The 27,398-nt window shown below is 51.9% G+C and overlaps 1 protein-coding gene across 1 annotated transcript; it reads right to left on the bottom strand.

Moving 5' to 3' along the window:
- Positions 1 to 1,770: 1,770 nt before the first annotated feature.
- Positions 1,771 to 26,759, bottom strand: Ncan (neurocan). Its single transcript, XM_036166376.1, has 15 exons — positions 26,622 to 26,759; positions 22,464 to 22,543; positions 20,610 to 21,008; positions 19,670 to 19,844; positions 19,445 to 19,572; positions 18,837 to 19,130; positions 17,229 to 17,789; positions 14,969 to 16,213; positions 11,386 to 11,502; positions 10,077 to 10,190; positions 9,357 to 9,515; positions 6,489 to 6,571; positions 4,077 to 4,221; positions 3,114 to 3,296; positions 1,771 to 2,420 (listed from the first exon to the last, which is right to left on the bottom strand). The coding sequence occupies exons 2-15, from the start codon at positions 22,534 to 22,536 to the stop codon at positions 2,290 to 2,292; spliced, it is 3,807 nt and encodes a 1,268-aa protein (XP_036022269.1). The 5' UTR covers positions 22,537 to 22,543; positions 26,622 to 26,759; the 3' UTR covers positions 1,771 to 2,289.
- Positions 26,760 to 27,398: the final 639 nt, after the last annotated feature.

The raw sequence follows: 27,398 nt of genomic DNA, 5'->3' as shown, positions 1-27,398 counted from the left end.
GAGGTGGTAGTGTTTGCAGCTCAGTGGGTGTGCACAAAGCACACCAGGTTCTGGGTTCAATCCCCGGTACTGTATATATCAGCAACAGTGGTGCACACCTGTCATTCCAGCACCTGAGAAACTGAGGCAGGAAAATCAGGAGTTTAAGGTCATCCTCAGCTACACAGTAAATTCAAGGCCAGCTTGGGATGCTTGAGGCCCTGTCTAAAAAACAAACAACCTTACACTAATTACAGTGCATAGAACACAGTCCTACCTGTCTGTGACTTTGTCATCCTCTCGTATAGAGACTGCACTGGGGATGGAACCCAGGACCTTGTAGGGCTGGCTAAGCACTCTCCCCGAGCTGCCCTGCCCCCACCTGCCACACCAGCTCCCTCCCACACATTTTGAAATTTTTACTTGTTAATTTTGTGCTTGTGCAGTGTGTGTGTGGGTTTGTGCAGATGGCTTCGCTTGTGCTACGGTGAGCATGTGGAAGTCAGACGACCTTTAGGGGTCAGCTCTGGCCTTCCACTCCCTCCAGACTAGCTGGCTCACAAGCTTGCTGTCCCCACCTCCTCTCTCACAACACTAACCCTGGGATTACAGATTCATGCCACCCACCTGGCTTTTCCTTTTTGAAACATGGGTTCCAGAGATTAAACTGGCTTCTTCGGCTAGCATCTTTATCTGCTAGGTTGTGCTCAGGCTCCACACTGTGGTTTTAACACAAATTCACAGGTTTTTTTCCCCAGACTGGAGGGACTGAAAGTGGACAGAGGCCTTGGAGACAAATCTCTGGCCCATCTGGGTGAGGGACCCCATCCCTGGCTTGGAGAAGTGTTTTCTAAGGTGCAGATGGGAAGAGGGAGTGTAAGGTGGCCTCTATCACATTTTAAAATGTGAAATTACAAGAGAAGGGTGTGTGTGTCACTTCTACAAGGAGACCACAAGGAGGGGTCCCTTCAAGCATTGCTAGTCCACTGGCAGAGTGTGGAGACAGGAAAGGGTGGGGCAGGGGTAGGACCCGAAGCAAGGGATTTACTGAGGTCTGCTGAAAGGGTTTAGTAAGGACAGGCTCTGGGTAGAAAATGTGGCACCATCTTGGTCCAGGCAGGAGGTTATCTGTCTCCCTGAGAGATGGAGGGAGGAATGCAGTGGCATCCAGATTTCATTTCTGTACACATGGTGTGAAAGATCTGTCATCGCAAACCCACAAAACTGCCACACATGATGGTGTATGTCTGACATCCCACCACTCACGTGGCTGAACAAGGATTGCTGTGGGCTGAAAGCCAGCCTGGGTTATAGAATGAGATCCTATGTCAATAAACAAAAGAAGTCTGGGCATGGTAATCCCAGGAGGCAGAGGCAGGCAAATCACTGAGTTCCAGGCCAGCCTGGTCTAGATAGCAAGTTTCAGGCTAGCCTGGGCTACACAGTGAAGTCCTGTCTCAAAACAAAAACAATCTCAAAACAGAGCCACTGTATCTCAGCACTGCACTAACCTGGGAGAGTGAGCAATACACAACCCCCATCACTCTAAGTAATCTCCCTCAGAAGCCAAGGAGGCCAGAAGCTCTAAGAGACATCCTAAAATTCAGTACACGGAGAGCCCCACACTAAATTTATGCACCAAGACCAAAGATCAAGGCTGGGGTTTAGTTAGTAGAGGGAGGGCACTTGCTGTACTCATGAGGCCCTGGGTCCCATCTGCAGCACCAAATGAACCAGGCAGGCATGGTGGTGCACAGCTACATTAGTGAGTTCAAGGCCTGCCTAGTCTATGGGGATGGGGGAGATGGGAGCTTGTGGGGAAGGAAGAAAGAAAACCAGACAGATCAAAGACCACCCTTAGGGGGAATCCCAGGAAGCCAGAGCAGGTCACGTTTCACTGTGGGCTTCAGCTGAGCCTCCACTCTCAAATCAGTGGTGACCTTTAGCCATAGCTTCACCCTGGACTCAGGATGGTCCACTGTTTACTAAGCCTGAATCTCTGGTGTGAAAGCCACTCCCAGCACACACAAACATACTGTCGCCCCCTCTTGGAAGGCTAGCAGCCAGACTTCGGGATCCCCTTTCCCGTGGCTGGGAGATGCTCCTAGAGGCTTGGGCTGACCACTCTGGCCATCCCTGCCAGGAGGACCTCAGGAGGGAAGGAAGGGGAGATCTGAGCTTTGTACAGTGGACCGCAGGGGTGTGGTCTCAAGGGTGTTTCCACCCTCTCTCATGGCTGTCTGGGTTCTGGCTCCCCAGGTGAATGCTCTGGAGGAGGTGCGGGAGCATGTGCTTGCTTAGTCTGGACGGTTAGCAGAAATCCCCTTCGTCCTTCTCCCAGTTTCCCACTGGGTGTCTCTTGTGTTTCCTGTGCTCCTTGTGGGGTTTGTGACGTCGGTGCTGGTGGTGGCGGTGTCTACGCATCCGATGTGACCGCCTGGCTGTAGGGATGGGAAAGAGATGAGAAGGGGTGAAGATGGATGGAAAGAGAAGAAATCACTCAGGGAAGAACTCTTGAGTTCAAGGCCAGCCAGAGCTGCATAGTAAGACCCTGTCTCAAAAGAACTCAAAGAACCAAGCCAGGTTATGGTGGCATAAGCCTTTGATCCCAGGACTCGTGATATAGAGGCAGACAGATCTTTGTGAGTCAAGGCCAGCCAGGTCTACAGAGCGAGTTCCAAGACAGCCAAGGCTACACAGGGAAACCCTGTCTTGTAAAACAAAAAACAAACGAAGAACCAAAACAAAAAACAACTTGCTGGGGGCGCTAGAGGTGTGGCTTCATTTACCTGTTGCCTTTTTTTTTTTTTTTAATTTTATTTATTTTCATTTAATGTGCATTGGTGTTTTGCCATGGGTGTCAGATCCCTGAAACTGGAGTTACAGACAGTTGTGAGCTGCCATGTCTGTGTGCTGGGCTTCATTTACCAAAAGAGCCGCATTCCTGGGTTGTGTGGTCCTACTTTACAGCCCAGGGTGGCCTGGGATCTGCAGCTTCTTTGCATTGACCTCAGAGCAGCTGAGAACAGGATCGATGCTGGGATTACAGATGATGCCATCCCACGGTGTGGAGGCAGGGCACGATGACCTATCTGGAATTTTGTCAGGGACAGGCTATCAGGCACAGTACTTACGCTTGGTGCAGACAATCTGGGGCCGGTCCCACTTTCCATTGTTCCGGCATCGGATAGTAGCCACATGGTGCTGGGAGAACCCTGCGTCACACTGGTACCGCACAGTGGCATGGATGCTGTACTTGGCCTTGCGTACGCCAACAAGGGAAGCGTTCTCCACTGCAGGAGGGGGGCCACACAACACTGGGGAAGAGGGCTGTGGTTAAGGGAGTGGCTAGGGGAGGATAAGCCAGTGACACATCTTGTTAGATGACATCTCCAGGTGTCAGCTTCCCACCTCTACACAGCTCTGAGCCCAGAAAACTCCACATGACTAGGCCTGTCTCTTGCCTTTTACCTAAACCAGGAAGGAGCTCCTTGGGGTGTGTGTATGTGTGTGTGTGTGGAATCTTTTGGACACACCCCACTCCCTAGGGCATAAGGCACAAGAATAAACTGAAGCACAAAAGAAAAGTGGACAGAATGCATACAATTATTTCCTTCACTTAGAAAGTATCCAGGTGGTGGCACACACCTTTAATCCCAGCACTTGGGAGGAAGAGAAGCAGATCTCTGAGTTCAAGGACAGCCTGGTCTACAGAGTGAGTTCCAGGACAGCCAGGGCTACACAGAGAAACAGTGTCTCGAAAAACCAAATAAAAAGTTAGAAAGAAAGAAAGAAAGGAAGGAAGGAAGGAAGGAAGGAAGGAAGGAAGGAAGGAAAAAGAAATCATGCCAGGCAGTGGTGGCCCACGCCTTTAATCCCAACACTCCAGAGGCAGAGACAGGTGGATCTCTGTGAGTTCGAGGCCAGCCTGGTCTACAGACTGAGTTCCAGGGCAGCCAGCACAACACAGATAAACCCTGTCTTGAAGAGGGGGTGGGCGGAGAAAGAAAAAGATAAAGAAAAGAAATCACTAACCCCAAGGCACTCATAGGAATAGTCAGGAAAACAGCTACAAGTGGGAAGGGCTTGTGCAGTACCTGTGCCCTTCTTGCAGATGTACGGGAGGTTGTAGTTGCAGGGGACATCATTCCAGCGCCCACTCTCATGTGCCACCATCACCACACAATCTTCGCCACCCGCGAAAAAATTATCTGGCTGATTCTCCCTCCAGTTCTCATATTGCTTTGGAAAGAAAGAGCTGTGGTCACTCTGATGCCTGTGTGTCAGCCCAGCTCCCGGCACTTCCTGAGTGATTCCTGTGGCCAGATCCTCCAACAAGAGGAGAACTGGTGCCCCCCCCCCCAACAGGCACTGGCCATCTCTAGACGGGCACCCTTCTCTAGCTGGGAGGTTGCAACACCTTTTCTATTCTTCCTGCCTCATTTATACCCTCTTCACAGCATAGTTGAAAAAATGCTGACCCCAGCTTGGAAGTACTGGAGGGCTTCCCTCTGGAGGCAACAGGGAGCACTTGCTGTGGACATCACTCTGTATAAATAAAATGCTGTTTGGCCAGTGGCCAGGCAGGAAGTATAGGCGGGACAAGAGAGAAGAGAATTCTGGGAGGTGAAAGGCTGGGGTGAGAGACTGCCAGCCGCCGCCATGACAAGCAACATGTAAAGACACTGGTAAGCCACAAGCCATGTGGCAAAGTATAGATTAATAGAAATGGGTTAATTTAAGATAGAAGAAGTAGATAACAAGAAACCTGCCATGGCCATACAGTTTGTAAGCAATATAAGTTTCTGTGTGTTTACTTGGTTGGGTCTGAGCGACTGTGGGACTGGCAGGTAAGAGATTTGTCCTGACTGTGGCTAGACAGGACAACTCTAACTACAAGCACTGGAGCCCAGGGGCACCCAGGCAGGGGCACCCAGGCAGGGGCACCCAGGCAGGGGCACCCAGGCAGGGGCACCCAGGCAGGGGCACCCAGGCAGAGAACAGTGTTCCAAGCACAGGGACGTTCCTGCACAGACCCAGGGGCAGGGAAGGAGTCAGGACAGAGAGTGGGCAGAGCCAAATCTCATAGGCGGCAAGAAGAAATGGGTACTCTACAATTTGTGGTAGTGTGTGAATACCATGAAACTTGTCTTTAAAGGTATTTTTATTACATTTAAAATTTTCGAGTAGGAGAGCTGGCTCAGCAGTTGAGCACCGGCTGCTCTTTCCGAGGTCCTAAATTTGAGTCTCAGCACCTGCATGGTGGCTCACAACTATTGATAACTCCTGTTCCACTGGCCTCTGAGGGCACTGCATGTACACGGTGTACAGACATACACGCAGGCAAAACACTCCTACACATTAAATAAAGAAGTAAATAAAATTTTACAAGAATTTATTTATTTGCGCCAGGCATGGTAGTACACACATTTAATCCCAGCAGTCCAAAAGCAGAGATAGTTGATTTTTTTTTTGTGAGTTCAAGTTCAGCCTGGTCTACAAATCGAGTTCCAAAACAGCTAGGGCTACACAGAGAAACCCTGTCTTACAAAAACTATTATTCCAGAGAGGGACACACATAGCATGTACCTTTGGAGGTTAGAGGACACCTTTGAAAACCCCTTTTCTTTGATCCCCAGGGATCAAACTCAGGTTATCAGGCTTGGCAACAAGCTTATACCTGCTTGTGCTGTCTCGCCGACCCCATGTAAACCGTTTTAAGGCCGTGGTTCATGACGTTACCCCCATCTTAGTGTTGTATAACCATCACTACTGCATCTATTTCCAGAAATTTTCATCACGACAAACCAAAATTCTACACCAATCCAGGAAAAAATACTCCCTCATTCTGCCTGCCTGGCGCCTGGCACTTGCCGCCTGCCCCGCCCCCACCCCACGGCTCCTCTGCAGGCAGTTGGGTATTGATGCCTTTAACCTGTTGCTTAGCTTGCTGATGCTTTTTGAGACAATTCACTTTGTAGCCCTGGCTAAAGCTCCAGCTCGCAATGATCCTTCTGCTTCAGCTTCTCAAGTACTGGAATGTCAGACAAACACCGCAATAACCACATCACTTCAATGATTCCTATTTCTTCATATTTTACAGTGTTGGGATGGAACCAGATATAAGCCAGGCTGAGCCACGCCCCCGGCCCTCGCTGAGGGTTCTAGGCGGGGCTCCACCCTGACCACGCCCCCAGCCCCTCACTGGGATTCTAGGCGGGGCTCCACCCTGACCACGCCCCCAGCCCCTCACTGGGGATTCTAGGCGGGGCTCCACCCTGACCACGCCCCCAGCCCCTCACTGGAGGTTCTAGGCGGGGCTCCACCCTGACCACGCCCCCAGCCCCCTCACTGGAGGTTCTAGGCAAGGGCTCTTATGCCAAGCCACACCCCAGAGCTTCTGAGGACCTACGATGCTCACCAGTGGTTGCTTCACAGGAGGGTGAACTGGGGCCATTAGGCAGGACCACTGGGGCTTAGCAGCCTGAAGACAGGGACGTGCCACTCACCAGTCCTGTGTTGTCTGTCCACTGGAAGTCCCTCTCCACTGTTCTGTCATTCAGGCCAATCCACGAGTTCTCATGTCCAAAGCCTGTTGGGAGGGAGGCCTATGAGAGTGTGCTCCTCCCCAGGGCTGAAGGAAAAGAGATGATGTCCAGGGGCCTTCTCTTTCCCAGACTGGAGGAGGCTGGAGGAGGGTAAAGTCTGAGGCTAGTGAGAATCACTCAGGGAGGAGCTGGCAGGAGAGGGTGAACAGGGTGGACATGAAGGGAGGAGGGTGGGAAATAAGCATGGGCCCATGAGTCAGGAGACCTGAGGGTGAGTGCCTTGGGAGAGAAGAAAGGAAAACGGGAGTGGGGTGGGAAGGAGTTGTGAGAGACTCAGCAGGTGAATGGGAAGCGGATGGAGAACAGAGCCCCACCATCAGTAACATGCAGTTTCTGTGGGTCCAGTGTTCTGTGGAAGGGAGGACTCAACTTCCCCTAGCTCAGAGGTGGGCTCTGGAGAGGAGCAGTGAGAGTGTAGTATACAGAGAGCAGTGTAGTATACAGAGTAGTGTAGTACACAGAGAGTAGTGTAGTATACAGAGTAGTGTAGTACACAGAGAGTAGTGTAGTACACAGAGAGTAGTGTAGTATACAGAGTAGTGTAGTACACAGAGAGTAGTGTAGTATACAGAGTAGTGTAGTACACAGAGAGTAGTGTAGTATACAGAGTAGTGTAGTACACAGAGAGTAGTGTAGTACACAGAGAGTAGTGTAGTATACAGAGTAGTGTAGTACACAGAGAGTAGTGTAGTATACAGAGTAGTGTAGTACACAGAGAGTAGTGTAGTATACAGAGTAGTGTAGTACACAGAGAGTAGTGTAGTATACAGAGTAGTGTAGTACACAGAGAGTAGTGTAGTATACAGAGTAGTGTAGTACACAGAGAGTAGTGTAGTACACAGAGAGCAGTGTAGTATACAGAGTAGTGTAGTACACAGAGAGTAGTGTAGTATACAGAGTAGTGTAGTACACAGAGAGTAGTGTAGTACACAGAGAGTAGTGTAGTACACAGAGAGTAGTGTAGTATACAGAGAGTAGTGTAGTATACAGAGTAGTGTAGTATACAGAGAGCAGTGTAGTATACAGAGTAGTGTAGTATACAGAGTAGTGTAGTATACAGAGAGCAGTGTAGTATACAGAGTAGTGTAGTATACAGAGTAGTGTAGTATACAGAGAGTAGTGTAGTACACAGAGAGTAGTGTAGTATACAGAGAGCAGTGTAGTATACAGAGTAGTGTAGTACACAGAGAGTAGTGTAGTATACAGAGAGTAGTGTAGTATACAGAGAGTAGTGTAGTATACAGAGTGTGTAGTATACAGAGTAGTGTAGTATACAGAGTAGTGTAGTACACAGAGAGTAGTGTAGTATACAGAGAGTAGTGTAGTACCCAGAGAGTAGTGTAGTATACAGAGAGTAGTGTAGTATACAGAGAGTAGTGTAGTATACAGAGAGTAGTGTAGTACACAGAGAGTAGTGTAGTATACAGAGAGTAGTGTAGTATACAGAGAGTAGTGTAGTATACAGAGAGTAGTGTAGTATACAGAGTGTGTAGTATACAGAGTAGTGTAGTATACAGAGTAGTGTAGTATACAGAGAGTAGTGTAGTATACAGAGTAGTGTAGTATACAGAGTAGTGTAGTATACAGAGAGTAGTGTAGTATACAGAGAGTAGTGTAGTATACAGAGTAGTGTAGTATACAGAGAGTAGTGTAGTATACAGAGTAGTATAGTATACAGAGAGCAGTGTAGTATACAGAGTAGTGTAGTATACAGAGTAGTGTAGTATACAGAGTAGTGTAGTATACAGAGAGTAGTGTAGTATACAGAGAGTAGTGTAGTATACAGAGTAGTGTAGTATACAGAGAGTAGTGTAGTATACAGAGTAGTATAGTATACAGAGAGCAGTGTAGTATACAGAGTAGTGTAGTATACAGAGTAGTGTAGTATACAGAGTAGTGTAGTATGAGTGTTGTAGCACGGAGGTGAGGAAGGCCTGGAGCCCTGTCCAGTCATGTGAGGGAAGGGGAATTGGGCAGCCAGAAAGGACAAATGTGGCACAGGAGAAAACAGGCACAGGCCCCGTCAGCTCTTTCTGGAAAGGCAACAGTGGGGAACGGAGGTCACCCTGGGCAGTGCTGGCTGGGCAGGAGGGACAGCAGTGAGGAACCCGAACCAGAAGCCAATTGAGACCATGGATGGTCAGACAGGGTTGACGCAGTGAACCACACAATGACCAGGGAAAGGGTCAGCGCCAGGTGAGGAAACACTGACTGCAGTAATGAGCGTCACTTCCAACTCATGCCACTCTGTAGAGACCCAGATGCCTCCAAGGTCCATCCCTGGCTCTGTTTTATTTGTCAATTCCTATAGTGTTAAAAATAAAGCTGGGTGTGGTGGCGCACGCCTTTAATCTCACTACTCAGGAGGCAGAGGCAGGTGGATCTCTGTGAGTTCAAGGCCAGCCTGGTCTACAGAGCAAGTTCCAGGACAGCCAGGGCCACACAGAGAAACCCTGTCTCAAAAAATATATATAATAATAATGATATGGAATAATACAATAAAGCATGGAAGTAATCCAAGCACCAGGCCACACATTACCTACTTAGACATGTGCTTGATGGTCAAATTCCTCAGCCCCTGTGAGTGTCTCACTGCATGTTTCAGGGCCTGACACAAGGGAGATAACAGGCGTGCAGAGACTATTTGGGGAGCATCAACAAACTAATGCGGACTCAACAGACACGTGACGGTCAGGGAGGTCTCCAGGGCTCCTGGGTGGCGCACTGGTCCAGGGACAAGCCCCACTCAGCTCACCACACTGTCCCTACCGTTAATGAACTTGTGCTCCTCTGGTGAGTGGACACTTGTCAGGTGGCCAGCCCGGCGCCTGCAGTCTCTCTCTGCATCTTCCCAGGCACGCCGATGGGCAAAGTACCGGTAGCAGTGACCCTGGAATTTGTGCCAGCCACGGTCACAACCTTCGGTGTCTGGGAGGTGGGACAGGAATGTGAGGTGGGCTGGTTACCTCCCAGGCTGCAACACACGTGATGCCCAGATGTACACGCAGTCACAACACCCAAACACACACAAAAAAACAGATTAATTAAAATTTGTTAAAAAAAAAAAAAAAAATAGCCTGGCGGCAGTAGCGCACACCTTTAATCCCAGCACTCGGGAGGCAGAGCCAGGCGGATCTCTGTGAGTTCGAGGCCAGCCTGGTCTACACAGCGAGATCCAGGAAAGGCACCAAAACTACACAGAGAAACCCTGTCACAAAAAAAAGATAACTAAATAAACTAAAAATAGATAGGGCTAGCGAGACACTTACATGGATGAGGGTGCTCGCCACCATGCCCAGCAAGCAGACTAGACACAAATGAAAGGGGTCCTGAAAGTTTTCCCGACCTCCACACACATGCCATGGCATACACATGCCCCATACCATGCACGTACACAGAACACATAAGTTTTAAACTATATAAAATAAATAATAGAACTAATTTACACCCTGTGGGACTCAGCCAGACCCAGAGGAGACTTGAACTCACCCTTCTCACACAGGCTGCCCCCATAGCTGGGGAGGCAGAGGCAGAGGAAGCCATTCACCTCATCAATGCAGGTGCCTCCATTCTCACAGGGGCTGCCCAAGCAGTCATCAATGTCTGGGAGACATGGATAGTTAGAGGTCAGAGGTCAGCCTCCACTCAGCTCCCAGACCGCAGGTACAGATGGGTCAAGGTCCTTCTGACCATCCCCTGGGTAACGGTAGGGACAGTGGGACAGCTCTGCAGCCACAAGGGGAGGCTGAGAGGAATGAATGGCAGCAGGCACCACCAGACAGAGGAGCGGGACCCGGGCACCCAGGGACATGCAGCCTGAAAGTGTGTCCTTTGTACAACTGAAAGGGCCCCTGAGCTCCACTGGTAGTGTTTGTAGACAGAATCAAGCAGTTCAGTTAACCTCTGTGTTACCTAACTCCACATGCACACGCACGCGCGCGCGCGCACACACACATGTGCACACACATGCATGCCCACACACGTATGTGTGGGAGGCTAGAGGCCAATCTTAGATGCTGTTACTCAGTTGTCACTCTTGGATTTTTGAAATATAACATTTTAAAAAAGTATTTATTTTGTTTTTTGTGTGTGGGTTTTTTGTTTTGTTTTGTTTTGTTTGTTTTTTGAGAAAGGGTCTCTATCTTTCTATACAGCCCTGACTGTCCTGGAACTCTCTCTGGAGACCAGGCTGTCCTTGAACTCACAGAGATCCACCTGCCTCTACCTCCCCAGTGCTGGGATTAAAGGTGTGCGCTGCCACCATGCCTAGTTTGTGTTTTTAGTTATGACTCTATAATTCCTAGTGTGGTTGTGAAGTCAAGCAGAGGATGCACAGTGATCAAGAAATTACACCATAGGGCCTGAAGAGACGGCTCAGAGGTTAAGAGCACCGGCTGCCCTTCCAGAGGACCCAAGTTCAATTCCCAGCATCCACATGGTGGCTCACAACCATCTATAACTCCAGTTGCCTTCTTCCGGCCTCTGCAGGCAATGCACACAAATGGTGCAACAGACATGCATGTAAGCAAAACACCCATATATAAATTAAAAATAAATCTTAAAAAAAAAACCACCATTTATACTTAGTGTTGTAATCTCACATTTAGCAATAATAGTTTGCTTGCTAGGGATCATCTGACCCTTCTGCTGTCCCCTCCTAACCTCTAATGCTCATGGTGGGAAATGGCTCTTCTGGGCTACAGCCCCTCAGCTAACTAGTTTAGGTTCAGCTAACTTCGGTTGATTCACCTGACTCAAAGCACAGGGGCAAGACAGTGCTCTGGGCTGGGACACTCACCAATTTCACAGTTCTCCCCAGCATAGCCCTGATCACAACGACAGCCGTACATGGTGCCATTGGTGCGACAGGTGCCCCCGTGCAGGCAAGGGTTGTTCTCGCAGGGATCTGTGGGGTCTGTGGGATGGACAGGCACTGTGAGGATGGACTGGCCACCATGTCATCTTTCATGGAATCCACAAATTAGTCCTTGTCTGTGAAGTCCCCTCCGTTGCCTCCCCAATGAACAATGGCTCACATGCTTTGTGATAAAGACCTTACCACTTTCAAGAATTGCACCACAGCATCTGTGGAGTGCCCTGCTCACAGCAAAGTTCTCTCTCAGGTCATACTAGACTCACCGGCCTAGTGAGTTTACCCAGGGACCAGAAGACAAGTTGCAGCAGTTAATTCTTTGTCACTGTGTGGGTCTCGGGGCTCGGACTCACATCCTCAGGTTTGGTGGCAAGCACCTTTAGCCACTGAACCCTTGCCAGCCCTGCCGGGTTCCTTCCGTACTTACTGTTTTTCTCTCTCTGAGAGCAGTGACAGTCCATATGGCAACCACACTCATTCATGCTTAAATTAATTAAAACGAGATGATGCATGCACTTCTATGAGCCACATGTCAGTCTGACCACTCAGAGAATGTTGTAGAATATCAGCTTGCAAGGCCTAGATCACAGCAGGCATGCAATCACTGCTGGCTGACTCAACAGTCCTGCAGTAGTTTAGACATCTGTCCCTAGGGTGGTGTATTTTTGGCTTTATTAGCATCTGTGCTGTGGGTGTCTTGCCACCCTCCCACCACAGCCACCTTCCGGCACCCAGAGTCCTGACTGCAGAACCTCTATTTAACTTTCCTCCAGATGTTGCCACTCTTGGGGACCCACCTCCCCACAGCATCTGACCGCCCAGGCTGCCACTGTTTGTGTTACACAGCCTGTACTCTGCATCTTGCAGGCTAGTGCCAGAGACAGAGGCTCCTCTTTGCCTCTCTTCCTTTCATCCTCTTTTCCTTCCCTCCTCCCTGTCTCCCTTCTTCCCCCACTCCATCTTTATACAGTCTCATGTAGTAATCTGGGCTGTCCTGGAACTCACTTCTTAGCTGAGGTTGACTTCTGACCTGTGACCCCTGCCTTTTCCTCCCCAGTGCTGGGATGGCGGGCTTGTGCCAAGCCCAGCTCAAAACTCATAAGCTCTGGTTTTTGTTTTCTGTCTCCAGCCACAGCTTCATGAACACACTAAGTTCTCAGATATCCCTGTGCTTCAGTCTCCCCTCACACAAGAGCTTGTCCCATGATGTTACAAAGTTGAACCATTCTGGCATTCTGTCTGGGAACGGGAACACATGCCCATGATCCTCACACTCAGGAGACTGAGGCAGAAGGGTTGGTGAAATCTCTAGGCCAGCCTGGGCTACAGGGTGAGATCCTGTCTAAAAAAGGGTGGGGTGGGGTGGGGTAATTCTGTAGACGTGACTTAGACCTGAGTTCAATTTTCTGCATCCACTTCAAAAAAGCTGGGTGTGGCTGGGCATGGTGGCACATGCTCTTAATCTAGGCACTTGGGAGGCAGAGGCAGATCTCTGTGAATTAGAGGCCAGCCTTATTGATCTACAGAGCAAGTTCCAGGCCAGCAAAGCTACAGAGTGAGATCCTGTCTCAAAGTGGGAGGGGCTGAAAAGATGCTTCAGCAGTTAAAAGCACTCTGTTCTTAGGAGTTTGATCCCCAGCATGCACATGGCAGTTCACAGCCATTGGCAGCTCTGGTTCTAAAGGATCCCCATGGGCACTAGGCACATATGCAGTGCACATACATGTGGGCAACTCCCCCCCCCAAATAAGTGTGTGCCTGCAGTCCTAGCTCTGGGGAGATGCAGACAGAGGGATCCCAGGGCTTACTGACTAGCCAATCTAGCTTGATTGGCAAGTTCATAGGCCAGTAAGAGATCTTGTTTTCAAACACAAGATGGAGAACTGGCATGGTTGCTCAGCAGATGAAGATGCTTAATGCTAAGATGATGACCTGAGTTTGATTCCTGGAACCCACATGGCGGAAAGAGGGAACCCAGTCCCAGAATTGCCCCGACATTCACAAGAGTGCCATGACATGCATATATCCATGTACATGCACACACATTAAACAAAAATAATCACAAAATAAACAAGAGAGACAGTGCCTGAGGATAGGCACCTCTGCACTGTACATGCATGTGTTTATAGCTGCACCTACACAAGTGTGCACTTGCTTGCACATAATAAAAAAATTAATGAATTTTAAAAAACAGGCTGGGTGTGGTGGTTTGAGTAAGAATGGCCCCCTTGGGCTCATAAATTTGAATGCTTAGTCAGCAGGGAGTGTAACTGCTTGGGAAGGATTAGGGGTGTGGCCTTATTGGAGATAGTGTGTAGTCACTGGGGATGGGCTTTGAGGCTTTAAAATGCCCATGTCAGGCCCAGTTCTCTTCTCTCTGCTTGTGTGCCAGGATGTAGCTCTTAGCTACTGCTCCAGTACTATGCCTGCCACATGATAATAATGGACTAAGCCTCTGAAACTATAAGCAAGCCCCAATTAAATGTTTTCTTTCCTTTTTTCTTTCTTTCTTTTTTTTTTTTTTTTTTTTGGTTTTTTGTTTTTTTGAGACAGGGTTTCTCTGTGTAGCTTTGTGCCTTTCCTGAACTCACTTTGGAGACCAGGCTGGCCTCGAACTCACAGACATCCGCCTGCCTCTGCCTCCTGAGTGCTGGGATTACAGGCGTGCGCCACCACCGCCAGGCAAATGTTTCTTTTATGAGCTGCTGTGGTCACTGTGTCTCTTCACAGCATTAGGACAGTGACTGAGACACTGGGCATGATGACATACAACTGATATCCCAGCATTCAGAGAGCTAGGGAAGGAGGATTGTCACGGCCACCCTGGGTTACACAGTGGCCAAGCAGGCAGTGTTGCTGGTCACTGAAACTGCTCCTGCCTCCCACTCTCTTCAGGGGTCTAGCCCCTGCCATCTCCATGACTAAGTCAATCCAGCTCTGGTTCCTGCCCATCCTAGACGCTGCTTGAACCTGTTCTTCCTACTCTGCCTGGGATGCAACCAGATCCAGATGTCTTTTACAGACATCAAAATTGTTGAAGGTAGGCCCTTGACATCACATTGCCCTGTTCCTCAAAGTGATCTGCATATTTGGAAACTCAACTCCCCCAAATTCAATTCCCCAGTGCCTCATGGAGCCCATGCTTTGGCCAATGGCCACATTCCTTGAGTAGTAAAAGGGTCCAGTGTTAGCTAGACAAGGCGATGAATGCTTTGAATCCCAGGACTCAGGAGGCAGAGGCAGGTGGAACTCTGTGCACTCAAGGCCAGCCTGGTCTACATAGCCAGTTCCATACCAGCAAGGGCTACATAGAGAGACCCTGTCCAAACAGCAGCACAAAATAACCCAGAAAAGCCCAATGTAACTTGCCTCCTGACTTCTGACCTTTAGCATCATCCTTTTTAGAAAATTCCAGCCCACCCAGGGCATTTCCCCTGCTCAGGTAAGCCCCAGCCTCCAGTCCCCAGGTCCTGACCAAACTAGGACAGATGGAGAACCCAGAACTTACCCTCCTGCCCGCTGGCCACCTCTTCCCAGAAGTCCTCCAATCCTGGACTCACAGTCACAATATTCAGGTCTGATTCATCTAACCCCAGGGACACAGGCATCAGGGTGCTGGGGGTGTCCCACAGCCCGGTGGGCTCCCCCGAGGAAACTGAGGTCATTTCATCCATGCTAGAGGCCAGGGATGACCATGGATGAGAAGGCAGACTGCTGTGAGGCCCTGGTGACCCCTGGGCCACCATCTGGTCCTTTGGCTCTGGATGGTCTTGAGAGCTTGTGGAGACTAGTGTAGGCATACCCTGAGCTCCAGCCATGGTTCCTTGGTCCATGCTTGGACTCACAGCCACATGAGTGCTAGAAATGGAACTTTGAGGTTCCGACCCCCAAGTGGCATCAGCACCTCTGAGGACCAGTTCCATGGTGGCCTTCATAGGACCCTCGGTGATGCCTCCCTCCAAAGCCAGTGTAGGTTTCACACTCACGGTGACTCCATGGCCTCCCAATGGCGAGGACTGGGAACCAGTGTTCAGTCCTTGGCTGGGCAGTGGTAGCCAGGTGGGCAGCATCTTGCCCATAGTGGCCTGTCCACTGGATGTAGGCCTCTCTGATATGTCCAAGACCCCAGACTCATTCCCTAGAATGCCAGCATCCAAGGGGATAGGATTGACAGTCACATTACTGGAGTCCAAGGACACCCATGGGCCAGAGCTGGGGTGCTTGGTAGCCTGGATGGAGCTGATACCCCCAATTTCTTTAGAATCTGTAGCAAGGGATTTGTGGCTGGCTTCAACTGGGGCATCCATAGTGGTCTGAGATGGGGTTTCAAGGCCTTCTTCTCCAAGACTGATGGGCCCAGCAGTAGTGATATCCCTATCCTGTTCTTTTGGGTGCCAGGAGGGGAGTGGAGAAGCTGGGGAGGGAGGAATGGGAGTCACATTGGGGATGAATGTGGAGTGTGGCAGAAGCCACAGTCTGGGGGCACGAAGCATTGCTACAATGGGGAAGTCTGGAGAGGTATCATCAGGGGATGCCTCATGGTAGACAACACTTGGGGCCTCCGAGGGACTGGAAGGAGGAACAGGGGGCTCTGAGGAAGACCAGGGCAGGTGGCGGAGGGTTGATTTAACAATGGGGGCTTCAGCTGTCCCTGACTTCAGGCCAGGGTCACGGTCAGGGCTTGTGACAGTAGGTGAGATCAAAGACGGAGACCACATCCAGGGCTCTGGAGGACTCCTGCTGCCATGGGGACCTGTGACATCAAAAGAGTTCTCAGGCTGGGCGGTGGTGGCGCACGCCTTTAATCCCAGCCCTCGGGAGGCAGAGCCAGGCAGATCTCTGTGAGTTCAAGGCCAGCCTGGTCTACACAGCGAGATCCAGGAAAGGCGCAAAGCTACACAGAGAAACCCTGTCTCAGAAAACGGAAAAAAAAAAAAAAAAAAAAAAAAGAGTTCTCATTAGCAGGGCCTGACAGCACACACTGATGGTCCCAGCACTTGGGAGCGGAGGCAGGAGGATAAACATTTAAGGGCAGTCTGCACTACACAGAGGCAGGGCCTCCAGAGACACGTTTAGCAGATGTGGCTAACAAGCCTGCTCTATGCGTTAGGAGACAGGAGAATCTGGGCTTCAGAGTCATCCTTGGATACATGGAAGTTAGAGGCCAGCCTGAGCTACAAAAGTTGTCTTAACACACCCTCCCCAGCAAACAAACAATAAAAGCTAAGTGTGTCAGCACACACCTGTCATCTCAGTGCTTGGGAGAACAAGGCAGGAGGATTGCTTTGAGTTCCAGGCCAGCCTTGGGTACAGAGTGAGGCTCTGCCTCAAAACACAAAAGTCAGGGTTGAATGACGGATCCAGAGGGTAACATGTTTGCTATGAAGACTGGAAGACTTGAGTTCGGATCCACAGTATTCCCATAAAAGCTGGCCACAGCAGCCCAGGTCTTTACCTCTTTCAGGGGAAGGGGTGTGGGGTGGGGAGGGGAGCCAAGAGGGAGCCCAGGTCTAGTGAGACCTGCCTCAAAAACTGAGGTGGAGGGCCATAAAGGGAAACACTTGAAGTCGACCTCTGGTCTCCACTAGCTTGTAAGCATGCACCCACCCTCACACACACTCACATACCATACACACTGCACACACACACACACACACACACACACACACACACAAACACACACACACACACACACAGGGACTGTGACAAGGTTGGGGTTGGGACAATGTGAGTCTCACTAGCTCTTCCTTTCTCCCCAGGTCACTCACCTGCTCCTGGCATGTCCACTTCGTTGGTCAGAAGGGCCCAGGGACTGTGGCTGCGGCTCTGGTCACTGTCCAAGGCCTCTGTGGTTGCAGAAGGCCCCAGGAAGTCAGCAGTAACTTTCAGAGTCGGAGGCTGGGCACTGGCCTCTGCTGTCCCAAGCAGCTGACCCTCTGTGCCCTGTTGCTGGAAGTGTCGACCATTTAACCCTTTGTAGCGGCCCCTCCTTGCCATGGGGGTGGAGGCTACCTGTGTGCCCGAGGGTGTTGTCTCTACCATGTCCTCTCCCATGCTGCTGGGACTGGGGACACCTGTAAACACCCAGGAAGCCAGTGTGGGATGGCCTGGAATAGAACCAAGGGTCTTCTGAGGCTCTTGCGTCCATGTTGAGTCCAGGGGTTCATCTTCTCCACTGGACATGACAGGTTCCTGGAACTCAGGTGCTGCCTCCTCCCCCAGGCTGGGCTCTAGTTCTTGGGCTGGGGGTCCCTCTGCTGACACAATCTCCCCCTCATCTCCAGAAGAGGGGGTCTCCGGGTCTCTGTGTTGTGGTGTAAGGTGATGAGCTATAGAAAAAGCAGCAGTGGTTGAGATGGCCCAGCCTGGGAAGTGCCTATGGTGTGAAGCCCCAGCCAGGGTGGGATTTCTAGGGTTAAGGCATCTCAGGGAAATAGAGCCCAAGGGGAGAATGCAACTTCTCCAGAGCTCTGCCCACTAGTGCTGTGTTTCCTAGTCTGTCTGCAGCCCAAGCTAATCTCCTCCAGAGGGTACGGCTTGTCACAAGGTTTCCATGGAGACAAGGGCATGGGAATGATTTTTCTGGCTTTTTGAGACAGGATCTCATGTAGCCCAGATTTGCCCTGAACTGATTGGGTAGCCCAAGATGATCTTAACATTTCTGATTCTTTTGCCTCTTCATCCCAGGCCCTCAGGCGCACAGCTGGCTTTACCTGGTGATGGGGATGGGACTCAGGGCTTTGTGTCTGCAAGGGATGTGCTCTGCCAGCTGAACCACAGGCACAGCCAAGAACAATAGAAAGAAATGCTTCTGGACCCAGCACTGGAGGCAGAAGCAGGGGCATTCCTGTGAGTTCAAGACCAACATTGTCTACATAAAGAGTTCCAGGCCAGTCAGAGCTGCACACTGAGACCCTGTCTCAAGAGAAACAAATAAATGAAAGCTGGTAGGGATGTGGCCTTCACTAGCCTGTATCTAGAAGCATGTCCACGGAAGACTCAGCCATGGAGCACGCCCATCCTCAATGGTCCTGGTAGGGTTATGGGATGTGGCCTCCAATGATTTTGGCATGTGGTTTGTTCCACCCAATGCAGATGATGGGACACACTCATGGAGGCATGGCCATAACCAAGCTTTCCTGGTGGGTCTGTGGTCCCAAGGGAACACATCCACAACGCACAGGGAGTAGCTGCAGGGGTTGGCCCAGGTGTATGTAGTCAGGCAGGGACACCACCTGGAGGCATGGCTTAGTTTAGTCAGACACTTCCAACTGGGGTCAGTCTGGATGACACACACGCACAAAGGGTGGCCCCAGACTATGGCTGTGGTGGATGTGACCTGCAGCACCCCCCAGGGGGGCATATCATAAACGCACCTCGGAAGCAGTAGGCGTCGAAGCGTGCTCCAGGCGCAGGGAAGCCTGTGCGGTTGGCAAAGCGGTATACTGTGCGCACACCCGGGACAGGACCCCCACAACGCCGTCGTGGCGTCTGGATCGGGTAGCGCACGCTGCCATCTGCCAGCCAGCCCGGGTCGCACTGGTCCAGGCCCTCGTGCCAGGCCAGGTGCAGCTGCCCCACGGAGGCTAGCGTAGCACCCTGACGCTGACACTGCGCCCGCGCGCCTGCCAGAGTTAGTCGGCGGGCGGGGCCCACGTAGAAGACCTCGCCTGGGAGAGGGACAGGGTGGAGGTCAGAGAGGGGTTGGAAAAGGAGGGAAGCTCGGAACTGAGGATGGAAAGCTCAGGGAACGGTGGCCCAGGTCCTGGCTCCAGCTTTGGAGAGCTTTGAGGGGACTTAGAGGGACTCGGGGGCTGGAAGAACACCTGACACTCAGGGAGAGGTGGCCCGGGTTCCAAGTGCAGCTTTGGAGGGCACTGAGACTTCGGAGAGATTCGTGTGGGCTTAGGGAAGTACGAGGACTGGGAAAGCACCTGACACTCAAGGACAGGTGGCCTCGGGGTCCCAGCCGCGCTCGCCTTACCCCCTAGCTCGCGGGCAAAGCAGTAGACATCGTAGAGTTCCTGCGGGTCGCGTCTCCCATAGCTCCGAACCCCAGGCAGACTGCTGCGGTCACCGTAGCAACCAGGACGCGACTGAGTGATTGGATACCTGACGGTGGGAGGGGAGAAGCTATCAGCCCCGTGCTCCGGGAGCCCCTTTCTCCAGGAGCGACCCCCAGTCCCAAGCCTCCCGCGCACCCCCTCACCGAACCGTGCGGTCTGAGAGCCAGCCAGCGTCGCAATTGTCAAAGCCGTCTTCGAAGGCGGCCTGCAGGTGCCGCGGGGCGGCGATGGTGGCGGAGCTCTGGCGGCAGGCCTCCTGGGCCTCAGCGAAGGTCAGAGCGTAGCGATCTCGGGCCGCCCGGTAGTGGAACACCACGCCTGTGGGGTAAGAGCCCGGAGGCCGGAAAGAGGCTTATGGTGGACTCTTAAGAGAACAGACCTCCCTCGAGCAGACTTTTTAAAAGATGGTCTTGCTGGGCCGTGGTGCACAATATTCATGCAAAGCATCCAAGCACATAAAAATAAAATAAAATAAAAAAGTAAAGTCTTGTTTTTTTAGTTGTTGTTTGAAACAGGGTTTCTCTGTGTAGCTTGGCTGTCCTGGAACTCACTCTGTAGACCAGGCTGCCTCGAACTCAGAGATCCACCTGCCTCTGCCTCTCAAGTGACGGGATTAAAGGTCACAGGACAACTTGTAAGGTGACCCCAGTGTCTGGGCCTCAGGCTTGCTCCCCCCTCCCATCTCAGCTCCTCCCTCTCTAGTCTAACTTCCCCTCATGCTCAGCCCCTCTCATTCCATCCTAGCCCCTCCCTTCAATCCTACAATGCCCTTCTTCCTCAGACCCCCTCTGTGTTAGCCCCTTGCCTATTTTAGCCCTCATCTTCTATCGCTGGGTCCTTCCCTGATATCTCCTCACCCCTGCACACTAGCTCCTCCCCTTCCATCCCTGCTTCCTCTTCCTTTATTTGTGTTCTCTCTCCCTTCATCCTTGCACTCCCCTTCTGTCCTGGGCACCTCATCTCCATCCTCAGACCCTCTCTATCCAGCTTCCTCTTCCTTTGCCTCTCCTCCCAGCCTCAACCCTTCATCCTAGGCCCCACCCCGTTCACCTTTGGCCTGCCCATTACCTGCTGCCAACTCACCTGTCACCTCCAGGGTCACCAGGTCCTGCTCATCCTCGATACCCCTCACCACTTGGCAGCGATACAGCCCAGAGTCACTGGCCCGAAGTGGCCCCAAGAGAAGCGTAGCATTGGTTCTGTGCCGGGGGTAAGCAGGCAGTGACACCCGACCCTGCCAGCCCTTGGCCACACGAACCACATTGTCCTTGGCCACCAAGATGGGCAAATCCTGTCGCTGGCCTGATGCAGTCCGAACCTTGGTCCACTTGATCCGAGGAATGTCTCGAAGGGTGCCTAGCAGTGGCTGCCAGGTAAAGAGGCAGGGCAGGGCCACCAGCTCTGCCAGGGCAGCGCGGATGGGTCCCGACCCTGACTTCAGCATGTGAAGCCCCTTTTCCATGGTGATGGTGTCCTGTGTATCTGGGATGGAAAGATGACCTGAATCAGAGGCAGGGACCAGCAGGACACTAACATTTCTTTAGTGGATTATTTTCTCTTTCTTTTTTCTTTCACTAACTGTTTGTTTTGCTTTTTGAGATAGTGTCTCACTATGTAGACCTGGAACTCACCACATAGATCAGGATGGCTCAAACTCAGGAGATTCTCCTGCCTCTGCTTCCCTAGTGTGGGATTAAAGGCATGCACTACACTCAGCTACACTAACACTTTACAAAGAGATAGAGGCCAGAAAGGCCAGGCTGTCCACACAGTTTCACAGTGCAAAAAGGGACTGCTGGGCCAGACCACTCATGGCTCTTCCTCTCTCGGTAGAATTCCAAAGGCTGCTTACATGGGCGGACTATGGCTGTCATTATCTCTGGCTTGCTATGTGGCCCTGGGAAAATCCCTTTCTTTCTCTAAGCCTTAGAAGTTAAGCCAGAGGCAGACACTGGAAGGTGTGTTTGTTTCTTTCCTTTTTTTCTTCTGGTTTCAGACAGGGTCACCTGTAGCACAGGTTGTCCTCAAACTTGCTGGATAGCCCAGGATGACCTTGCACTTCTCATCCTCCTGTTCTATTGGCCAAATGCTTGGGATTACAGAGCCATACCACTCACTATGTGGATGGTGAAGTCCAGTCACTGAATACCCATAACCATCTGCAGTGGTAAAGGCTTGTCTTCTTTTAGGGACACTAGGAAACTGAAGATCAAAGAAACAAGTATTCTTGCCTATGGCCACAGAGAAACTTAGTAAGGGATTCATAAAGTCTGGAACTGACCACCATTGGGGAGATTCCAGGGGAAGCACAGAGATCTTCCTTCCTTGTCCTGCCAGTGGCAGGCATCAGTAGCTGACCCCTGTGCTGCTGTCTCTCCCCTTCCTTCCTTCCTTCCTTCCTTCCTTCCTTCCTTCCTTCCTTCCTTCCTTCCTTTTTGAATGTCGTTTATTGAAGGAGGGAGGAGGCCTTAAATACAGGCTTACAGCACAATGGGAGAACCCCGGAGGGCAGAAGTTTGCTTCTCTCAGGGAATTAGCATAGGGAGGATATCAAGGTCAAGGTCAGCAAGCAAGGTAAGTTACCCAAGGGGGTGGTCCCGCAGGGCCCTACAGGTCCCTCCTTTTACTAGAAAATGAGCTTCTGACTTAGGTTGCGCTCCCCCACCTTTCTTTTTTCAGATCATTTTAGCAAAAGACAGTGAGAGGTGGGAACCTCCAGCCTCTGCTGGTTATAACTAAAAATAACCCCTCAGGTACCTTGTTTCCCTTTGACTGTTCAAAGACTGGTTTCAGCTATTCTTGTTTTATTTTGTAGACCCAGCTAGAGGACCAGCAGGAGAAGGTTCTGGAATGAGAAGGCCTCATCCCATCCCGCTGGCCCATGGTTGACAGCAGAGTGACAGGATTCCCACCCCCACCCCCGTAGGCCCCACTCACCCTGATCCCCAGCCACCAGGAGCAGCAGCCTCAGCATCAGGAGGCCTGAGGCCCAGACAGATGTGGCCCCCATACTGGAGCTAGGAGCAAAGGAGAGGGAGGAAGGGTGAATCATGGCACAGACCCCCTCCCACAACCCCAAACATGGAGGAACCAGATGGCACCAGCAAGAATTAGGAACCAGAACTCAGGAAGGCCAGCATGTCACTGAAGGTCAGGAAGGGGCCACGCAGGATTTGAACCTAGAGCATCTCACTTCAGAATCCAAGCAGTGAGGCAGAGTGCAGCTTAGTGGTGGGACACCTGCTGAGCCCACAGGGCCTGGGTTCTGGCCCAGCACTTTCCAGGCTTACATAGCTTTGGGTTCTCTCCAGTCCTTGCCACATTCCTGTGGGGACTGTACTTCTAGCCCCGGGCCCTGAGGCTGGGGCTTCAGTCCTGCATATCACTCCACGCTGGGTTTGGTGGCTCATACAATCTCATGGAGACAGAATCTGCACAGGTTTAGGCCAGCATGATCTGCAGCACAGCAAGTTCTATGACTCTGCCTCTTCCTTTCTGTGTGGCTTTAGCAAGGAGCTTAGCTTCTTTCTGCCTCCCTTTCCTTATGGGTCAGATGAGGATAACAGCTGGCTAAAGGGATGGATGAGTCAACTTATACACAATGTTTCCAGCAACTCTCTTGAAGGAGAACATCTTAGCTGTGGCTAATATTATCATTCAACTTCATGCTGCCAAGTCTGAAATCCTGATTTTCAAGTGAGCTTCCACCACTAGATTGGGAGTTCCTAAGGGAAGCAGAGGGTCCTTATCCTTTTGGGGGCCCCCAGGCCCTTCCCCAGCCCAGTCCTCCCAGGTGACTGTTTACAACCCACAGAAGTAACTTCCCCTGCCCTGGGGCCATCCTCTCCAGAGGTGCTGTGTCCCATCCAGTATATGGTAGGCAATTATAAATGCCTCTGAGTGACTTCTACCTCGGGCGCCTAAAATAAATCCATTCCCCAGAGATTCTTCAACAAAACTTTGGCCTTCTCTCAACTCAGGCCTCTCACAGGGGACTGGAGAGGGTAAGTCACAGGGCCCCTTGCAAACTCTTCAGTCTGTGGAAAAGCAGGCCCTTGTGGGTGGGGTCTCCAGAGGCCTTGAAGAGCTCAGCTTCCTTCTTCTCTGCTCTCCTCGCTGTTTCTCCAGGCACTAGCCAGCCATGGACCTGTCCTTGGTGCTGAACCCTGTCTGGCCTGCCTGAGCACCCAGAGAAGGCTAGCTATTTGTTTTGGAGTGCACAGCAGAGCACAGGCTACCAACTTGCAAATGTCTACAACCTCTAACTTCAACCCAGGCCATCCCCATTTTTCCCCTGGAACCCTGAGCCAATGTGAGGTACACTAATGGCTGAGATTACCCATCAGGATTTTAGGAGAGGTCAAGGCCAGAAAATGTGTGTTCTCTCATTCTCTCTCTTCTCCCCAGCCTTCTCCACACAATTGAGTTCACATGGGTGTGGTGGCCAAAGACTGTTATCCCAGCACTTGGAAGGTGGAGGCAGGAGGATCAAAGATTTGAGGCTACCCTGAACTTCATTTTGAATTTAAAGTAAACCTGACTACTTGAGACCCAGTCTCAAAAAAGAATCCAACTGGGTGTGGTGACGCACACCTTTAATCTCAACACTCAGGAGACAAAGGCAGGTGGGTCTCTGAGTTCAAGGCCGGCCCAGTATATAGAGTGAGTTTCAGGATAACCAAAGCTACACAGAGAAACCCTGTCTCCAAAACAACCCCCAAAAGAATCCATGTCACATTCTACTGCAACTCTGCACCAGGGGCCTTATTCCCCCATACCTCAGTTTCCCCACTTGTAAAATAAGCCTCATCCAGTCCAAACCCTCTGAAGTTATCTGGAAGGAGTGAGCTAAGACTTGTAAAAATACACCAAATTTAAGACCAGCTCTTGCAGGTCGGTGGTGGCGTACACCTTTAATCCCAGCACTCGGGAGGCAGAGCCAGGTGGATCTCTGTGAGTTCGAGGCCAGCCTGGGCTACAGAGTGAGGTCCAGGACAGGCACCGTAACTATATGGAGAAACCCTGTCTCGAACCCCCCCCCCAAAAAAAAACAGCTTTTTGTACACAAAACCTTGGGAACACCCTAAAAATACCCCAAGGTAACCCAACACAGTGACAGACACATGTCAGCCTCATGCTCCTCAACACTGTCTCTCTCCCTTCCCCTCACACCCTCACACACCCACAACCTTCTCTTAAAATACTTCCCCTGGGCCGCCAGAGGTAAGTGGCAGCTTTTGGGCTGAGGTCTGGGCCCACCCCCTCATGAATGATGCATTAGCCTCATGTATATGCGAGCAGGGGCCTGCCCGGGAAAGGGGAGACACATTCAAGTGAATATGTGTGTGTGTCTGTCTGTCCCATTCCCACCCACCCTGTCTCTGGTCTCTCCACCGAGCTGGGCACTTACCATCCAGTGTCACTGGGTGTGTGACTGCATCTGTGGTGCTGTGTCTGAGCAAGGGTGTACCTGTCTGCACCCTATGGTGTGGGGACATCAGTTACATGAGCTTCAGGAGGATTTCTGGTCCTGGGCAAAGGCCACACACATTCACACACATGCACTTGCAGACACTGTGGATTCCTTGCCTGAGACTCACACTGGATTTGTGTGCACAGGCATGAACGTGGAATACTGTGTAGGAAAAGGGAGGCCAAGCTGGAGATCCCCACCCCTCGCACTGTAACTCCTCAGCCTTGCACCCCCATGCTCTGGGTCACCTGTCCCTACTCACAGAACACACCCCAGACATACACCCCAGGAGAGACACACGGCGACTTCCAGGGACACTAACAAAGAGAACCCATGCAGGCGCTCACTGGGTAGGCTGTGCAGCCTCTACACAAAGACACCCACAGTCTGGAGCCCTCTGCTGAAGCCCCCAATGATCAACCACCAGGTCTGGCTCCTCCCACAGGCTGTCACACCAGCCCTGAGCACAGACTGGGATGCATGTGGCCTTGGTGTCTGATGCATGGCCACTGGTAATGTGGTCCCCATCTCAGTTTTGAAACAAAAGACACTAACTGCAGTTGTATCAGCCACAGGAGACCCCAGGTCCCCTGATTATGCCTCTCCTCATAGCATGATGACACACAAAGACCCCCACAAAAGGGGTGGGAACCTTCCCTATTTCCCTGTGGGGATGTTCAGGGGCCACTGAGACTGCCAGGATCTGGGGCGGTACAGTGCATGCATTCATCCCATCCCAACATGCCCAGCTTGGGACATCGCCCACCTTGGCCTGCCTCAGCCTGGCTTCATCCCAGACACTTAGAATGAACAAAGCCACACTGTGGTATGGATGGGGGTCACTCGAATACCTCATTGCCAGGTCCCCTCCCTCCTAGCACCTAGACCCAAATAGTTTAAAAAATGCACCGTAGACTGGGGGTGAAAACCGGTGTGGAGGGCTGAGATGACGTGGGGATGTGCAACATCTGGGGGTTCCCTGTCTCCCCGCAGGGTCCATCCAGGTCCTGGACATCCATATTGGGGCAGATCAGAACCCACACCCAGTATTAGCATGCTCGCTAGGAAAAGGGACTGCACCCCAACTCCACATCTGTTAGAAAAACAGGGTCCCCCTTAGGATGGGGCAGCCTGAGCCCAGAATGCAGCTAGACCTAGGCTCACCGGCAGACACTCTTGAATTGGGGCTTCCTCCCCACCGCAGCCCTCCATTCACTTGTAAATTGGAGGTCCCCACTTCAAATTCCCGCGATGTCTCAGCTAAAACACTGGGGTGCTGAGTCCCAAGATTCCCTGGGTTATGTCCAGGATGCCCTTGTCTTTCTTCCAACTCGGGGTGCCCCTCCCCTAGCCCTAGGTCCCGGCGCCTCCTGCTTGATCCAGAGAACTATCCGCAACCAGGAACGCTCCCCACCGGGGAGGGGGATATCTTTTCATTAAAGACTCCCTTCCGTTCCCAACACCCCTAAGACCGCCCCTCATGTGCTTGGCCCCCCAAACTCGGATCCCCTCCCCCACCCCCCCCCTGCCCAGCGCCACCCGGGAGCCGGGCTTCGCCTTCATCCTGGTCAGTCTTCCCCAAGTCCGAAACCTTGTTGCCTCTCTCTGCGGGCCCCACACACCTGGCTCCTTAGCGCGGACACATCCCCACGGCCCCGGGCACAAAGGACGCGCCGCCGGCTCCCAGCGCTTCTCCAGCCCCTGCGCCGGGCGCTCAGAAAGCCAGGCTCAGCCTCCTTGCTTATAAAGGACCACGGGGGTGCTGTGCGCATGCGCAGCCCAGGCCCCCAGCTGCGCTGGGCGGGGCGGGAGTGGGGTGGGGGGGTCGGGGGTCGGGGTCGGGGGTCCGGGGTGGGGGTCGGGGGTGGCGCCCAGCCTGAGATTCCTTTCAAGTCTCTCTCTGACACAGCCCAGGGGCACCCCACAAACTGCCCCCCATGCCTCCTGAGGCCACCTGCTCCAGTTTACAGGTGGGGAAACAGCCTCAGGGAGGGAGGAGTGTTTGCTAAGGTCACAGAGGGAAAGGGCGGAGCAGACACTCCAACTCACTGTCCAGAACAGACGTGGGCTGGAGGAGCCGCTGGTCACGCGGCGGCAAACCCGGGAGGTAAGGCAACAATCTTTCCTCGGCAGTAAAAGGTTTTGCTGCCAAACCTGAGGCCTGCAGGGTGGAAGGAGAGAAGGGACCAGCAGCTTGTGTCTGACCTGCGCCACACAAGAGATAGATGTTAAGTCACCAGGAGACTGGGCAAGGGAGCGAAACTGCTCCAGCAGCCCAGCACTCACCAGCACTCACCAGCACTCACCAGCACTCACCATCACTCACTCACCAGCACTCACCATCACTCACCATCACTCACCACCACTCACCACCACTCACCATCACTCACTCACCAACA

Source organism: Onychomys torridus, chromosome 17 (assembly GCF_903995425.1).
Source record: "Onychomys torridus chromosome 17, mOncTor1.1, whole genome shotgun sequence".
NCBI classification, from domain to species: domain Eukaryota; kingdom Metazoa; phylum Chordata; class Mammalia; order Rodentia; family Cricetidae; genus Onychomys; species Onychomys torridus.
This window is presented reverse-complemented; position numbering and strand designations above follow the sequence as displayed.

Excerpts from the sequence above, each read along its gene's own strand:
- Ncan (XM_036166376.1), bottom strand. The coding sequence starts at position 22,536 with ATGGGGGCCACATCTGTCTGGGCCTCAGGCCTCCTGATGCTGAGGCTG. Across the intron at positions 19,845-20,609 it reads GGTGACCCTGGAGGTGACAG|GCGTGGTGTTCCACTACCGG; the intron begins GTGAGTTGGCAG and ends CTTACCCCACAG. Across the intron at positions 2,421-3,113 it reads CCAGATTGTCTGCACCAAGC|CCAGGCGGTCACATCGGATG; the intron begins GTAAGTACTGTG and ends CCATCCCTACAG.